The following is an 18,629-nucleotide window of genomic DNA, read 5'->3' as shown; positions in this document are numbered from 1 at the left end:
TTTAATATTCATTGATTTGTTCCTTAACCCTTTGCACTTGGTAATGGGGTGTTTAACCCTTTCCGATCAGAAGGTCTCAAATGTGGCCAAAACTTTTTCTTTGCTCAGTTCGGATTTAGTCATAGGTTGTTCCGATCTGATGAGGGTAAGTCAGTTCTGCTTATCCTGGTAGTTGATTGTGCCACAGCAATCAAACTTGAAAGGAGGGTCCATATATCAGCTACAAGTTTGGTAAAATCCAGCTAAGACTGAAGAAAAACACCAGGGGAACCTTGAGGACCCCAAAAGTGTAGGGAGACCTCAAGGTAAAATTGAGACTGTCACCAAAGAAAAGAACACCGCTGAAGAGATGGAAGTAGAAGAGACCGCAAAGGAATCAGAGAAATCTGCAAGTACCTTACCCTCTTCCTGAAGAAGGGATCCACTCTGAAAGGGGGCACCGTCCCAAATACTCCAAGAATATGGACAGGGGTGGTAAAAAGGCTTAACAATGTGCCTCATTCAGATAAACCTAAAACATGCCAAGAGCGCAACCGACATCTTGAGTAGGAGGAAAATCACAACAGGCTTGGATATCGCCCTAATCCAAGAACCTTGGATCAACAGAGGTTACATCAGAAAAATAACTCGGGTACGATCTCATATATGATCAATCAATTGAAAAACCAAAAGCATGTGTGTTACTTTTCAAAACATATCACTGCTTTTCCTGTAACATCTAATCATCAAAGACCTTGTGGCTGTGGCAGTAAATGTATCATCACAACAAGGGGGCAAAGAGATAATTATTGCCCCAACATACTTCCTAAACTCTTAACACACTGCCCACCAGTGGAAATACAAAGAACGAGGTGTAGTCCTCATCCTCGACTGTGACTGCAACGTGCACTATACCTACTGGGGTAGCACAAATATTAATCCAAGAGGCGAGGAGCTTCTGCAGTTTTTGTTTAGTCCTAGAAAATAGGGGGGTCTATTCCCACTTTTACAACTAGAGTAAGAAAAGAAATACTGGATATAAACTTATCTAAAGGACTCAAAACAGTAATATAGTAAGGTGGCACGTTTCCCAGGAGGCCTCAATTTCGGACCTCTGTCCCGAATTAAAGTCAACATAGAGGCGGGAGTTGAGGTGAATTAACCCACAGGGTTCCAAAATCCACCAGCTGGAGAGGATACCGAATGTCCCTAGCCGAAGAGCTGGAGGAAATAGAACCCTATCAGGAAAATGAATTTGAACTAGAAAGGTCGGCTCAATTAGTAGATCCAAGTCATCATAACGGGCTATGAGAAAAACTGCCCCCTTAGACAAACAGGTTAAAGAAAGATGTGCCGTGATAGACAGGTTCCAAACCCCTAAACTACTAAAATGGGCAAGGTCAGATGACTAGATTCTTTACCAATATTCCCTAAATAAATACAAGAAAGAAATTAAACAAAATAAAAAAGAACCTGGAGAAATTTTTCCAAAAACATACGCAGCTTACTAGAGGCTGGCAGGCTTCATACAACTCTCCAAATTGATCACTCTAACCCACTATGGCCTTTAGTAAAGGTAAATGGAGGCTTTACAGTGAACAAAAAGGATATTCTAGAACTGTTGTTGGACACGCATTTTTCAGATAAGGTCTTGACTCGAAATGAGGATTTTTATTTTCTAGCGCGGAAGAGAACTGGTTGGGAAGTTGTCAAATCCAGACAATAGTAAAAAAGAACTTTTACTTCTTAAAGAATTAAATGGGCAATAATATCCTTTATGCCATTTAAATCTTCTGGGGCGGATGGAGTTTTCCCGGCCCTTCTCCAAGAATGGTTGGATATTCTACTAAACACGGATTGTTTTGTTTAGAAGCAGCTATGCCCCAGGATTTATTCGAAAGAACTGGAGGACGGCAATTGTGATGTTTGTGCAAAAAAGACAAAGATCAGTCTCAACCCAACTCGTATAGACCTATAAGCATAACCTCCTTCATGTAAAAGCCATGGCAAAATAATTAATAGCGACATAACACGTAGACAAGTTACATCTAAGATCGGAAATTTATCGTTCACTATCACGACCCGTAAAGGCTGCCCCTTAGGGAGGGGTGTCATGGGGAAGGTCTACGGATTAACCCACCAAAACAAGTATGCTCCTTTACCAGGAAAGGAAAGTTCCAGCTAGTAAAACCTGTTCTGGTAGGTATCAAGATTAAACACTGACGCAGTCAAGTATTTGGGCGTAGTCTTGGATGGGACGCTGATTTGGAACCCACATGTTGAGAACACAATTTCTAAAGCGACAAAGGCCCTTGTGGCCTGTAAAAGACTCTGGGTTGAAATTGGGATTACAACCCAAAATGATTTACTGGATCTATCTATCATAAAACCAATGGCCACGTATACAGTATTAATATGGTGGCCAAAATTAAACTAAAGAGCAGCTGCCAAGAGACTACAGAGTTTTCAAAGGCTAGCTTGCATAAGCATCAACGGAGCAATAAGCTCCTGTCAAACTCTGGCACTTGTAATATTTACGTTTAAGACGATGCACAGTGCGGCATTTGACTAATCTACCGGGAAAAAAACATTTTTGATTACATCGTAATGAGTAGCTTACCATGGATGCTAGAAAATATTTTTTTGTAAGAAATATTACATATTTTTAAAATCTCCTGACAGTTGTTCTATTTTGGTGAAGGCAACATTTCCGCGTCTAAAGACAAGTCAAGATTACCCGTAAATGAATAGAAATTGTATCAGTCTTAAGTTTTTATGTAGAAATTGACTAAGTCAGGCAATTAAAATTACCTTTAGTAAGGTAATATGGTAATAAATTACATGTAATGATACGACATTAGACTCTGCTGTTATAGATATATAGATCTTAAGCAACAAAGATAGGTCATAAAATACAAGTATATTTGCAAGCCAAAACTACCTAACCAATTACATTGTAATTAGTATGAATTAAAAACTACATACATGGTATAATTAGTTTCATGATAACATTTTGCAATAGTAGCAACGAAGACTGTAAAATATAGTAAAAAGTTAGCATGAATAAACTAGCGATAATCACGCGCAAATTAGAGGCCCCACGAATCATTAACTAACGTGTCATTCTGGGATTGTGTTTGATAAGCAAGCTCATTGGAAAATTGGATGTTTTTCATAAAATTGACTTTTGACCGGCTAGATTGCATGGGCTAAATGTCCCACTGTGCAGCATGAATAGTGGAGTTTGTATTGTACCGTTATCTGTATTTGTAAATAGTCAATTTAGTAGTCTTTGCCTTACCATTCATTAATATTGCTATACTTACAAATTAATAATATTTATTTAAACGGTAATATACAGTTATTATTCCATAATAATAAGTTTATCATGAGTGTTATCTTTTTGCAAATTTATAAGTTATCAAATAGTTGTTTTGGGGTTAGCTCGGTTTTGTTAATGCAAGTTTGATATAAGCTTGTAAACATTAATCTAAATATCTAGGTATCATACTTAGACTACCAAATACTTATTTTTCCATAGGCTTATCACATACTAACATCTTTAAAACAATATAACCATAGTTGTATTTATAATTTTATTTATTTCATGAGTATTTGATTTTGCCACTAATATTCCATGAGTTAACCTAACTAAACCAACTCAATTTTTGCAGAATATTTGGTGACCCATTTTTCTCTTCATACCAAGCATGTCTGTTCCTATGTCTCACAAAACTTGCTTCTGATTTAAGAGCACACATTACATTGGGGTTATGGAGGGTAGGGTATGATAAGCGGATCCGGTTTTTTATATCGAAATTGGTAAACGATATTACTTAGTCATAACTATCGATACTGATTAATTATTTTGAACAATTAACTTAAATAATCTATATCAACAGCTGTAAACACTTTCAAATAATACTCGTAATGTAATATTTCAATTTTATATAAGTAACATTTGATTATTAACCCGGGAGCACTCGCGCTATTAGATTGAATCTAACATATTTTTTGTGTTATATAACTTTTTTTATTTGTTATCTTACAACACTGAACCCTTAATTTATGCTTCTATGAGTATGTCTACTGCGTATTGCATCATGTTTAGACAGTAGAAGTCGCTGGGGTGGGGCGGACGCTCCTCCCGGGTTATTAGTTTCAACCTAACAGCGCGAGTGATCACGTCAGCCCAGTGTTAGGAGCGATCTAACGGTGCGACTGATCGCGTAACTGCCAGTTTAAATACATCAGTTTAGTGATTTTTGGTACTTTGGGATTATACCGACCACACCAGTATGAAGAACACAAAAATAGAAATTTATAGAAACAAACATGATAGAACGAAAAAACAACTCTTCAATTACAAAATTACAAACTTACAAGCATTTCCAGGTATTGTGATCGGTATTGTTGTCGCTGTTATCTTATCTTTCTCGAGAATCCTGATTACGGCAGGCCGCGCGGCATCACGTGATTTGCACGGTACATCATTGCCTTTCCATTACAATTCAATTTATATTTCTGATTAGCCCCTCTAGAATTTGATATTTTACTGATAGGTACTATCTCGAGGGATGTTTTTCTTTCGTCGACATCAGCGCGGGGCAGCACCGAAGGTGCTGCCGAAGCCCGCGCTGATGGCCGGAGGCACTCGCATTTTGGGTGGCGGAATGTGATCAAGAATAAAAACAAGTTTTGAGTGTTTTTTTAATAAAAAGTTTAGTTTGGTAAATGTTTGTTTTTGTTGAATTTTTGTGTTTGGAGAAATGTAGAGGTAAAACACGGAAGTACAACAAAGCGATGCACCAGCTGAACGGGCGGCGAGACTCTGCAATCACGTTATCTACTAGACGCTCGACTTTGACCTCTGTCTGAGGATGGGGAGGTGTTTGCGATAAGACAATTCCTGTTTTATATTGACGAAATATTGTTCTACGCTAATCTAGTAATCAGTAGAAACGAAATGTGAAATAACGATTCATGTCTGGGTGTGGTCGGTATAATCCCAAAGTACCTGATTTTTCTTGTTTTTCAGTTTGCTTTTGAGTTATAATTCGTAGATTGCTCTTTTATGACTTTACAATTATTGCAATGAATGAAGATCATGAAAAAGCCGTTCTTAGTTGGTTGGAGGATGTTAGATTCGATCTAACAACGCGAGTTCTTGCTTAACTTCTTGTAGCGCGAGTTCTCATGGGTTAAAAATGGCAGTCAATTTTAGAAAACTACACGACATTGCTTTGAAAGATGATAAGACATGTTTTTTGTGACTTCAACATGTTGGACTCCGAAAAACCTATTATGTGAAATTTGTGGGAAAGAAACAACTGTAACTGTGAGAGGAGCAAATATGGTTGTTTTCAGTTATTTTCCTAATTTTGATTATATTAATATGTTTGATCACTGTAAATATTAAATTCATATTTTAATTTAAAACATTTTTGTTATTAAAATATAGGACTATAGATACTTTTATATCGATTGATAGTCTAGGATTTGAGATGCGAATATTAGGTATCGATGATTACATTCTTCGATATAAAAAACCGGTCCACTTATCGTACCCTACTCATTAAGGAATAAATCTAAATTTACGTAAATTAGACAGGCCTAACCTGAAGAGAAACTGGATGCTGTTATATTTTTTTTAAACTAGATAAAATGAAGAATAAATTGCCTATCTTAGATTCTAATATTTATAATACTATCACACTTTACCAGGGGCAGTCCCAGCAAATAATAAAAAATAGTGTAGTCTTTACTTAATAGTGAAGTTATGCGTAATGTTTTTATATCACAATTATCTCCACATTTTCCTAAAGAAGTAATGTATTAAATATGTAGGTTTATAGTAAAAATGTGTTTTTACCAAATGTTTAAAGTATGGGTACAAAACACTAAAAAATACTCTGCTGTCTGAGGAAAACATTACTGCCATTTCGGGGGTTAAGTATTCAGATTCCAATATTTATCCCTCCAATTCCTTTATTCCCAGATATCCAGACATGTAATTATGTTAATGTGAGATAACTCTTTAATTAAACAGCTGTTGTGTACAATCAGATGATGCTCTGGCCAGTGATTGAGTTCAATGGTCATCCAGTTTTAACAGGCTTGGAAAGCTGTTAAATTTGTCTGCAGGACTAAACAGCACAGACTCCAACCTGTTATTTGGAGACTGCAGGATTCAGTTTGTGTTAATCCTTTCCTGTAATAAGTATTTTTTGAATATCTCAAAATGAATGATTGAATTATTAACTCAAAAGTGTTGGTAAAACATTATTACAAGTTATTTGTCCATCAGAGCATGAATATAAAATTTTATATCAAACCAAAATGTGCTTTTACGGATCCAGATGTGTAAGTTATACGTCAGAAATGTTTGTAATAATAGTTGGATAGTACACCGTAAATATATAGATATTTGGTAAAAATATTACATCATATTAAAACTGCAATATAAAATGTATTATACAACTTTGAAATTAGCACACAATCTTAATTTTTAGCAGATATTTTTCTCTTCTTCTACATAATGACATAACATCCAACAGAATTATTATTAAGTTAACAATTTTATTTTGCATGGTTATTTTGCTTAAATGATTAGTAATATAGATAAGAATTACGTATAGATTTATTCTAGTAACACATGTAGCCTAACAATTTGCAAGGTATTTCATTAAAGATATTATCAGTATACTTTAATTGTTGCATGAAATTTTATTTCTACATAGACAAGAATGAGTTGTATGATGGCCATGTCCATCGATAGTATTTGGATGAGTGTTGTTGAGGCCTATTACTCTGTAGGCTAGTACAATTTTTTCATTTGACTCCTGGAGGGGTGTACAAATTTGTTTTCTGTATGATTGTTTGTCTGCCTGAATGTCCGTAGGATGTTTCAGGAATGGAAAGTGCTACAGACTTGAAATTTTGTATGCAACCTCAGCGAATCCTGTTACATGACGTGTTGTCGTGTATTCCTATATATATATATATATATATATATATATATATATATATATATATATATATATATATATATATATATATATATATATGTTGTGTTAATTGTATACTCATTGCTAAAAATTATGTTTATTTACATCTGTAAAATACTAAACTGGCTCTGGTTTCTACAATTTAGTCCTAAAAGTCTTCCAGTTATTTTATTGCTCTAACTTGAGTTTTTGCCAGTTTCTCAGATTGTTTTCTTTATTATTTTTAAGTGGGAAATTATGATATTGGTACATTTATTTATTGTGATAATAGAGAAGCCCACAGTAAAGTTAACTCACTGAATATTAGAATGGCTTGATTGTCATTAATGCAGGTATGGTGTTGTCATAAGACTATCTAAAATGAACTTATTTTAAAGCAGGATTATATTTAGTAATTACAACACTACTTAACGATAATACATACCATATATATATCCTGACACTACTCTTAGTACCGATGATGCTACTAAATCCGCACAATGGCGTCAGAGAATTATTTGTAGAAAAATAAATTTTATCCTTAAAATTTATTCAGTAATTATAAGGTTAATAAATACAACTCACAAACAAAATTTAGGACCTGGGATATGCCATTAAAATTTTGGACCAGACTTTATCTGTTAATGAATGAAACTAATCTGTTTATATAATGTCCTTAGTTTAGTGTGAATTTGTCAAAAGACAACAGTAATGAAAGGGTTAAATAATTAATATAGGGCTACAAACAGTCACACAATCTTTTTTTTTGTTTAATTAGAGGTCAATCCTTTTTTTAACCTTTATTCTGCCGTCCTAATGAGCCACTTGCCTGTACAAGAATCTTATCAAACAGAATAAGGAGAGAGTCGATACAGTACAAGGTCGATAGTACTGAGCAACGGTCACAGACAGGATTTGAACCTGCACTAAATCTCTAAATCAGATCCAAAGTTCATCATCTTAGATTGCACACCCATCGGCTCTTGCACATTCAGCACATAAACAAATAAATTAGCTGTCAGATTCTAAGATTCATTACCATTTAAACCAGCCTCTATTTGTCAATTTAGAGTTTTTAAACTTTATTATAGTTTTGTCTTCACTATGACTAAATTATTGATATTAACTTTTAAATAATATTTAGATATATTTTAAATCCTCCAGTTTATATCACCACCCGGACCTAGATTACTAGTTTAATTGACATCAGCCGAAATGTATTCTGATATTTCATTGTGATATTTCAGATAACCTATCTGGACAAGTTGTATCAAAATGGCAACTCTACGCAGCTGTATAAAGCTTCTCACTCGTCCAAAAATAGAAATGCGACATTTTTCAGCAGCTGCCGATACGTTAGCGAAAGTTGAAGTCAATTCAAAAACAGGTAAACTGAAACTGTGTATACAGCACTTTTTAACCCCTTAACCTATTCATGTAGTATTCATATCCCTACTTTAGTTGTAAACACGCAAGAAATAATTCATGTTTACAGTAGAGGTGTTATGGTAATCAGTGTGAACCATCTTGTCTTCAATACCCTGAAGTTAGAGATGCTGCAGACACTACCTTATACTTTATAACTCTTTAAAAAAAAACTAGTACATAATTATAATTCTCACTTCTGTAAATCCAGTTAGACTAGAGTGAATTAACATTTGTACATGTCCCAGGTGTTGCGGTAGTCAGCCTCAACCGTCCGCCCGTCAACGGGCTGAATCTAGAGCTGCTACAGACACTCTCTCAGACATTGGACGACCTGGAGAAAAACAAAAGCAGAGGCATGATCCTCACTTCTGTAAGTGCAGCTAGAGTGTATTGATGGCGATGGACTCTTGTGTGTTCAAATCCAAACTTGTCTGGGACTACTATCAAATCGTTTCTTCCCTTGCCAGAATCAACAATGGGTTCCTGTTCATGAGATCCCTGGGAATGAAAGAGCTGATGCCCTGGCCAACAGGGGCTCAGAGTCGATTATGAAGGGTCCTCAACCGCTCTATGATATTTCAAGGTGTGAATCCTTTGGGATTGTCTCAAAATGGGTTCATGCTGAACATGAGAGAAGGTGGAGGCTGCATCCGGGTCTGAGAATGAGCAGAATAGTACTATAGTCGCCTTCCTCCAGGGTGGCGTCTGACCTTCTCTCACTAAGTAGATCGATGTCTTCTCAGGTTATAGGTCTGATTACGGGACATGGTCACCTGAGGAAGCATCTTCACAGAGTCGTCATCCTTCGTTAGGATCCGCTCTGTAGAATGTGTGATGAGCAGGATGAAACTGCTGAACACTTGCTCTTTGATTGTCGAAGTTGAAACTTAGTACAAAAATTATTTTTATGCATTCTAGATATGTTTGTTGGCCATTTTTGTACACTGTTTCAATATGACAGCTGTTCAAATTGTTAAAATATCCCCAACTTTGTTATTTATGGACCTAGAAAAAAGTAAACAGTGTTTTGGAATTAAATATAAATAACATTACTTAACTGTATGTAATAAACAATTTTGTAGAATCTCAAACAATTTTTGAGATATTGATTATATGTAATTCTCAAATAAAAAAGGTTTTCTAAGAAAAGGAAAATAAAATTGAAACAAGTTCAATTTAGGTAGAAAAATGTATCATAAATATCTTCGTTTCAATATGGCAGTCTTTCAAACTTGGAAAAAGTCACAACTCCATTATTAATTGACGTCGCTAGAGAATAATTGTTTTCATACAAATGAAGTTGGAGTCCTATATTTATAAAATAAACTATATTAATATTTTGGTTGTCACAAAACCTACCTACTTCTTCAAACTGAGCTGGAATAATTTTTTTTCCTACCAGCTCTGAATTTTATTGTGATATGTGTGTGAAATAATTTTTATTTTAACCGTTCGCACACCACTAATAAATCCATTAACTTTCCTATAACGCCAAGACAAGTAAAACATTTTGTTTCTAAGCTAATTTTTATAATAATTAAATTATAAAAGGTGAAAGCAAAAAAAAGTATAATACAAGGCATTTTACTTTAATTTAGCGTATTAATTGTTAAAAATAAAAAAGAAGTATTTACAAAACTGTTTGTTCCAAATAAATTTTAACTTCATTGAAAAATGAAATTAAACTGAAGAGTTTAATTACATTTTGCTATAAAACAAGATAAATGTTACAAACTAATCACAACACTACCACAAGAATAATAATGAGATATGTAGTAAACGCGCTCTCGTGAAAACCGAGAAAGCATAAACACGCCACGGATATGTTTGGTTATGGCTCTGTAGGAGACGCAGAACTGACGAGCAGGTGGTCGGAGTTAGACAAGGGCGCTCGCCTCCCCCTACAGCAGAATGAAGGTCGTTTATAAATACTTCTTTGGCAACCACGATAAACACGGAGCGTGCACCGGGCATTTTTTGTGAATAAAAAACTCTCTAAGAGTTAACTGTGTTTGGCGTTTTGGTCAAAGTCTACTATTCTAATATAACCGTCTACGGCATGGGAAGGGTTAAAAAAAGTGATCTAAGGCTAGTTGCACACACACCGATTTTGGACGACCGATTTTTACCGGCCGTCCAAATTCCAATGTGAACCGGCGCCCGATCAGCTGTCGGCGTGTGTGTGCCAGGTTCCGTTCCCTCATTCAGTTCACTATTGGAATTTGGACGGCCGGTAAAAAATCGGTCGTCCAAAATCTGTGTGTGTGCAACTAGCCTAACTTATACGTAGTAATTTTCTTCAAAAATAATTTTCATAGGTTATGTATTGGAATTTTACTAAAATTTACATCTAACAATTTTATTGATATACCCTGGGAAGAGGAGTGGGTATTGTAACTGTGGTAAATAAGTGAAGGTTTCTGTTCCAACAGAACTGAGTTAAGAACCTGTTGACACTGTTGTACAGGAGATGCCGACCGTGTTCAGTGCAGGACTGGATATCATGGAAATGTACAAACCCAACCAGGACAGGCTAAAACAGTTCTGGGTCACTCTGCAACAGACATGGCTGAAACTGTACGGCTCGTCCTTCCCCACCGTGGCTGCCATGAACGTAAGTCACCTCTTCTTTAATTAGTTCATAAAGGGACAGATGTTTTGGAATACAAAAGTTACACCTGAAATACAACAAAATTTATCATACAGATTTGGAAGGCGTGTTCCTCTTTCTGTGTAAGGCCTTTATAACATCCTTCAAGTTAAGGTAGTTGTAACAGATCAATATTGGTTAAATTTAAATTCAAATGGTTCGCGCCGAGAACGGTAAGCAGAAATGAAAACAAATACAAGAAGGATGTTTGTCTTTCAATTCGAACGTATTGGTTTTGGTTGGAGGCTAAAGAGCTGCCGGTTTCCCTCCATTTCCAGTTTGTAGACCCCGTCGTGTAAGCCACCACATTGTTAGAAAGATCTCGGTCTGATTCCTTTTTCTTAATTCGGACAGCATGTCCGTGGAATAAGGGAAGCACGTGTTAAGATTCTTTCTGTTGCTCTACATGTGATATTGAGTTCTGATTTATGGAATCTTATATAATGGTGATTGACTGTGTTAGAATATATCTAGTATGACAAAGTAACAATTTGAATTCTACAATTATATTTAATTTTAATTGAGAATTGAAATTTGGCGAGCACGTGCTAAGTCTATACATATATAAAGAATGTTATAAAACATCGGTAATAGTGAACTAACTCAATGTAATAAATTAATGATTAATTACCGATTTGAATATATTCAAATTATTTAATTTCCCAGTGATAAAAAATATTAGGTGAAAATCAATTAATACGTGGAGTGAATCTACTGTTATAGAGAGAATTGCAACAGTTGGAAAACAGGTGAGTCTCATACAATTAATAGTGAACATTATTTTGTGACAAACGTTAACACAGTATCCACACTGATAACGTATCCACACAAATACGGATCTGCTGCATAGTGGACCAGATTTTCTGTTCCATATCTGTAGGAAGTTACCAAAAGAGACTTTAAACCTCTTATTCATGTCAGCGTTCAGAATTGGATCGTAAGTAAAGTATGTTGCAAGCCTGGTCATCATTGGAAGAGATGTATTAAATATTAAAACATACAGGAGACAAGATTTATTCTCTAAAAAGTATAACAACGGTAATAGTTATAACTAATACAATTCCAACTGAACTATTTGCTAGTATGTAACACTCCTTCAGATATGGGGTCGACGTGTCCAAACAGGATGAGCGCTTCTTCTTAAACTTTTGTTAGAGGTAGATCCGATCTACCATGTCATCATGATGTAACCTAGGAATGTTGTTCAACTTCACCCCGCCTCGTGGAATTATGTGGTTCTGGAGGATCTGTAGCAACTTTAATCTGTTGTTCATTTGTTCAGCTGTTGGTTTTCAGAGCTAAAATTCACTAATTCATTTTAAAACCAGCCTTTTTTATAGGATTTTTCATAAATATTTAGTGTGTATTAAAATAATATGTATTCTCTATAAGGCCTGTTAACAAATTTATGATCATAACTGTAGGAAACGAAGCAAAGTTTATTCCATTTTAGATGGTAACAAGTTCGCTCCCAGACCTGACATTGTCGGTTGGCCTAATAGCAGACCATGAGGCACTTGGTGTTTATGAGTTTAACAAGTTCGCTCCCAGACCTGACATTGTCGGTTGGCCTAATAGCAGACCATGAGGCACTTGGTGTTTATGAGTTTAACAAGTTCGCTCCCAGACCTGACATTGTCGGTTGGAGCCTAATAGCAGACCATGAGGCACTTGGTGTTTATGAGTTTAACAAGTTCGCTCCCAGACCTGACATTGTCGGTTGGGCCTAATAGCAGACCATGAGGCACTTGGTGTTTATGAGTTTTAACACAAGTTCGCTCCCAGACCTGACATTGTCGGTTGGCCTAATAGCAGACCATGAGGCACTTGGTGTTTATGAGTTTAACAAGTTCGCTCCCAGACCTGACATTGTCGGTTGGCCTAATAGCAGACCATGAGGCACTTGGTGTTTATGAGTTTAACAAGTTCGCTCCCAGACCTGACATTGTCGGTTGGCCTAATAGCAGACCATGAGGCACTTGGTGTTTATGATTTTTGGGGCAAGTATCTGAACTCTAGCATGCTTGGAGTTGTTCTTGAACAACTGAATATGATATTTTCCTATTCATCCGGTTGTATTAATGTTAACTCTTAATTGTGAAAACAACCCTTGTGTTTTTATTTCTTCCCTCTTAAAGAGCAACTTCCCTCTTTGCATTGATTGTATCTTTTAACTTATCGTGGATGCTGGTTAAACTTTCTTCTGGTGAAATTAGGTTACAACAATTATTGTTTTACGTTTATAAGTAATGTAAACTACAATTAAGTAATGGTGCCACAGGGCCACAGCCCCGCTGGTGGGTGTCTCCTGGCTCTCAGCTGTGAATATCGGGTCCTGGTGGCACCCAAGAGTACCATCGGCCTCAATGAGACCCAACTGGGCATCATCGCTCCTCGCTGGTACGTGGTCAACTAAGCTTTTAGCAACTTTGTATTCATCATATAAAATTTTTATTTTCCCAAATCTAATATTTTAGCATTCTTTAACTCTGAAAATGCAAGCTTTAATTGAAATAATTTAAAAGATCATTAAAAGTTCATAAATTTTATTATATAATTTAATTATTTTATTTATTTTTATTGTTTAAGGACTGCAAAAATCAAATATTACATCATCTTTAGTTAACTGTATAAAAATATTGTATACAATGCTCATTTTGAGTTTTATTTAAATGTGTTTGCATATACAATACATGACATTTTAAAAAAAAGATGTAATTTTTGTGCAATTAGTTTTTAACGGAAAAAAAAACTTTGTTGATAAATCCTTGTAAATATCATGATAATAATAATAATCTTTATTGCGTCAACAATTATTACATTGCATGCATGCTTCAAGTACATTCATAATAATTCATAATAAAACCCATTCATAATAAATGGGTAGTAATGTCTGAATATTACTACCCAATGATTGGGTAGTAATATTCAGTGAAAGGTGTGGCATAGTACATGGCAGTGGAATGGATGGAAATCTTGGACATGGTGGAGTGTGGATTAGTTGGCAAGCCTGCGAGCTCACAAACAGCGAATATTTCCAGTAAAAGAACAGGGGAAGTTGTAATATTTAAAAGCGTACTGTTATTATTTTTCTTATATAATGTATCTCCCCTTATTCAGGTGCTTAAGGTGATGACCTACATTTCCTTAAATTTTGTTTTTTTTTATTTTGAGTTGGCTGTTTCCCTGAGGAAGTACAAGGACTATTTGGATAGTAAATTTCATTTAATTGTATGGGAAACTAATAAAAGGAGTAGCAAAATATTCTAAAAAAAGCTTTTTCAAGCATTTAAAGCATGCTTTTCATAATTTAAATCTTCTAAGGGCAGGTAATCAAGAGATAAAATGTGTAAATTTATTCTCATAGAAATATCATATAGAACAAACAGGTTAACTGGAAGATGCTCTCTGGACAAAGAAGAAAACAATTGTCATAGGCAATATAAATATAAACAACCTAAACGAACACACAATTGATGTTGACTTGACTGACTCTACTACCAACTAAAATCACACAAGAAACCAAACATAATTAAAATGACTGCATAAAAATGTTTATTTTTTATATTGTTATTGCTTATTTAGTGTTTTTTATTCATCTTATGAATATTCAATAAGTATATACTTGACAAGAAATAGGCAAAAGCATTTAAATGCGTATTAATATCTTTAAAATGGGACATTAGCCATAATTTTGTGACAAAAAAAGGCAGCAAAAGTGTTTGAAATTTAATCATGGGGTTTAACTCAAGGTCTTATCTCTACTGTTGACTTACAAAAAGAAGCTATTTAACAAAAGATCCCTCCATTTCAATCACTGACTGGAACAAGTCAGGAAAGAACCACAGTATTGCTTCAAAAATGAACTTATTACACACATTGTTAAAAGAAAGACTTAGGCTATACATTCCTGGATAAAGTTCCTGGGCAACCAACCTTAAATCATCGTTGTAAATCATGTTGTAAGCAATCCTTGTACACAGTTGTCAGTCACACAAAAATGGTTTAAAATCTAAAGTTTAAATAACAAATCAATTAAATAAAATTATAAAAAACAATTGTAATTGTTTTATATTCTTTGTTGCAACAGGTTCATGGACTCAATGCGGAACGTGATGGGGGAGCGACAGACTGAGCTGGCTCTCACTGCAGGGAAGATGTTCACAGCTGACCAAGCGCTCAGGGTTGGGCTAGTTGACGAGTTAGCCTCGGACAAGGCTGACGCACTGGCAAAAGCCGAAGCTTTTATCTCCACATTTGCCAAAATACCAGGTTTGTATCCAATCATCATCGTTTAGTACGGGTTCATTGATACAAATTTCATGGACTAAAATTCATGGACAAATTAATTTGCATTGTTGACTATCATGTAGAATAGATTTAACTTACACCTTCTTCACAACACTGTTTTATATTCCCACACGACATCGTCTAGACACCTTTTAACATTTTTTCTTTTAGTCTGTTCCACCAGACTTTATTACCTTTTGAAAGGTAATATTTTTAACAGTTGTATTAGCCACATTAAATAGTAAACAGCAAAATCTTGTTTATCCAAGGAATTGACAGTGTTATTGTAGAAAAGAAAATTTTGCGGATAATCCATAAAATTTGCAAAATATCTTCTGTGACTTATTCATAATGGCCAAAAGGGCAACTTATTGAATCACTAATGTTTCTGAGGTGTTTTTTTAAAGTTTAAAACTCATTTTAGTGTATTTTGTAAATGTAACACTTTTTACTGCAGATGCCACAATTATTTACTGGTGATGAAATCAATGATTATTTTTATGTTATTTATTTTTTTTTAGCTGCAGCAAGAAACTTGACCAAGCTGGATTTCAGGAAGGATACACTGGACTGGCTAAGGAACAACCAAGAGTTGGACTTGAAAAGGTTTGTAGACTACACCAACCAACCCAAGGTTCAGCAGGGTTTGGAGCTGTATCTGCAGAGTCTTAAGAAGAAGTAAACTGCACAATTGTTCTCTGATTCAGATAACGTACCCACAAGAGGTAACGATAGTGCTGTATGCAGTGTGCAACAAATTTAAATAATTTTTTAACGTTTCATAGTTATTTTTATCACCAGAGATTCCAGTTTTTACGAACTGCAAGTTCCATGGCATTAGAATCATTTCAAATTTTACTGCCACCGATCAACTGAAATGACATTAACACTATGTGATACGTATAACTCTTGTTTGGATTGATCAGAATGATCAAAATATGTGAAAATTGTAACCTCGGATTTCAGTTACTTTTTATGTATGTTACCAAGGATTTTGATAGAAGATAAAAAAATTCATGTATACATATGGGACTATTTTTAATGTGAAAGTTCTTAAAATCCAGTGTATAATCGTTTATCAATCTTTGGGCTAGGCTTGGATGAAATGATTGATCAACTTTTAACAATTAGTTTGACTAAATGAAGGTAATATGCACTGTTCTCTTTAGTTGGTCCAAAATTAAATTCTGCTCTTCGTACACAGCCTACTCTTAGACTAATTCTAGACTAATTACTTGATACTACTGTTTTTTATTTATATTTATATTACGCCACGTATCTATAAATTACACCACAGCTTTTAAGTGTTAGATGTTTGAATAAAATAAACCACCCAAGAATATCACAACGAAATGAACACAAACCGTATTACAAGTCTTTAATAACTGTACAACGTCTGTTTTGCCATTGTTCAAAATACATTTTTTTTTTAATTCCACCACGAGACTCCAGTTCTGACTCGGGCACTCGGACTGTGGTAAATTATGTAATTAATATCATGCAACAATTTGTAAAAATCTGAACCAACGCAAGTTGCAGTAGAAATACAATACATTAACAATAAATTAAATAACTATTTTGTAAAATAATATTTGGTTTTTCAGGAATAAACTGATCAATCTAAATACAGACAAATCAATGTAATCAACTATTACTTCATATAACATATTTTTCATATTTTTGTGTAGTAGAATTCACAACTGTGTTGTTAAATTCAGTAGTGTTGTTGATCTGTATTACTCGTTCAGCCAGAAACACGCACAAAACGTAGAAAGTGAAGACTTTTTTTTATATTATATTTAGTACTTTTAATCAAATCCAGTTTATATGCGTATGTGTATCCTCAAAATGTGCCCTTATTTAAAACAATAAGGGCTAAAAATAATCCAACCTAATTAATTAGTAATAAGAATTTTAATCTGAAAGCGATTAGTACATTATGTATTTTTATGCGAACAATGAATTTTTTATATCTTAAAATTTTGTTTTGTTTTGGTTTTTTTTTTTTTTTGTAATATCGGCTTGGGTACAGTGTTCAAGAAATCAATTTGATATACTGGTGTGGTTTCAAATGTAAGGTTAGTTATCATATTAAATGTGTTACTCGTAGAAGTGTAGATTATGTTATTGTTATATTAAAATGTTTAGGTTAAGATTTTAGAAGGTTCTTTTCATAATTAAATATTATGTTATGATTCATTAGTAATATGAGTGTACTTTTCTTATTGTATTGTTTTTATTGTTTATTATACTTATGTGTTTTAAATTTTTTTAGGGTATATTATTCTATTTGCTTGCATGCTATATTTTATAATACCACTAAATGCGATGATAGTTTAGTGTGAAATATAATAGAAACATTGATGTTCACATAAGACTGTTGTTGATAATTATAAAATGGTTTTTATACTTATACGTTGTTAAATATATTGAATTTGATTATATTTTCTGTCTCTTTATTCCCTGTGAGTAGAGGTTTAGACTTTGGTCTGTTTTATGATGATCAGTTTTATAAAACATGTCAAGAATCAGTTTTGTGTATCCAGTCAAATTTTGGTCATCAAGGTGAGGATCAGCTGTGTTGTGGTTAACCTTGGTGGCTCAAAGAGAAAAAGATTCTGAGCATTGTACAAAAGGAACATGGAAAGTAAAATAAAGGTTCTGACCTTGAGAACATACCCAAGCCATTACCCTTAGCACAACAATAGTCTGCATTTCTGGTTCTCCTTCATCTTGCTCCTAACTTAATTTAAATTATTATTTGTTTTTGCTGTAAATATTTATTTAAGAAGAGGCTTTAGTTCCTCTTGGTGCAGCGTCTGAAATCTGACTCTGTCACAGACTTGACTCCTGGAATCTAGTCATTCTAATGGATATGAACCTTGAAAACATCCTTTTAGGGTCGTCTGATTTACAGTAAAAGAAACATATTCAAGACAGACATCTAGCATGTTCTACTTTAGAAAGATTGCAGTGTAATTTGATATTTCTGAATATGTGTTCTTTGATGTGTTTAAAATCAATGGACCATAGAAGGAAGTTTTCAAGGTAAGCGCACTGAAGTTCCTTTCCACTAGAAATCTTCATTAACTTCAATAAGCTGCCGGTGAATTTAAGCAGGATAGGAATTTTTTTACTGAATAATAGAGTGCACTTCACAATCGGCTGGTTTACTGACCCACATGTGGCGGTCAGCCTGGAATTTAAAAATGCCTGCCATGTCAAACTTGTACTTGTGAATGGAGTATGGTAGGCCAGCGGTCCGGTTACCCAAACAGCTGATAAGCTTTCCTCTC

General features: G+C 34.6%; 1 protein-coding gene across 4 annotated transcripts; it reads left to right on the top strand.

The window, feature by feature from the left end:
* Positions 1 to 3,179: 3,179 nt before the first annotated feature.
* On the top strand, positions 3,180 to 17,777 carry LOC124353519 (enoyl-CoA delta isomerase 1, mitochondrial-like). Of its 4 annotated transcripts, none has more exons than XM_046803392.1 (7): positions 3,180 to 3,329; positions 8,213 to 8,352; positions 8,639 to 8,763; positions 10,861 to 11,007; positions 13,325 to 13,443; positions 15,134 to 15,315; positions 15,855 to 17,777. In XM_046803392.1, the coding sequence occupies exons 2-7, from the start codon at positions 8,241 to 8,243 to the stop codon at positions 16,013 to 16,015; spliced, it is 846 nt and encodes a 281-aa protein (XP_046659348.1). In that variant the 5' UTR covers positions 3,180 to 3,329; positions 8,213 to 8,240; the 3' UTR covers positions 16,016 to 17,777. The 4 variants fall into 4 exon arrangements, with proteins under 4 accessions (XP_046659348.1, XP_046659350.1, XP_046659347.1 ...); XM_046803394.1 differs by lacking the exon at positions 3,180 to 3,329 and adding an exon at positions 3,425 to 3,481; XM_046803391.1 differs by lacking the exon at positions 3,180 to 3,329 and adding an exon at positions 6,142 to 6,342.
* The last annotated feature ends 852 nt before the right edge of the window (positions 17,778 to 18,629 follow it).

Source organism: Homalodisca vitripennis, chromosome 2, assembly GCF_021130785.1.
Source record: "Homalodisca vitripennis isolate AUS2020 chromosome 2, UT_GWSS_2.1, whole genome shotgun sequence".
In the NCBI taxonomy this organism is placed as follows: domain Eukaryota; kingdom Metazoa; phylum Arthropoda; class Insecta; order Hemiptera; family Cicadellidae; genus Homalodisca; species Homalodisca vitripennis.
The sequence above is the reverse complement of the archived record's forward strand: the minus strand, read 5'-3'. Positions and strand labels throughout refer to the sequence as shown.

Bases quoted from the DNA above. Each gene is read 5' to 3' on its own strand.
- LOC124353519 (XM_046803392.1), top strand. From the start codon at position 8,241: ATGGCAACTCTACGCAGCTGTATAAAGCTTCTCACTCGTCCAAAAATA. The intron at 13,444-15,133 runs GTACGTGGTCAA...TTGTTGCAACAG, and splicing joins GGCATCATCGCTCCTCGCTG to GTTCATGGACTCAATGCGGA. The intron at 15,316-15,854 runs GTTTGTATCCAA...ATTTTTTTTTAG, and splicing joins CACATTTGCCAAAATACCAG to CTGCAGCAAGAAACTTGACC.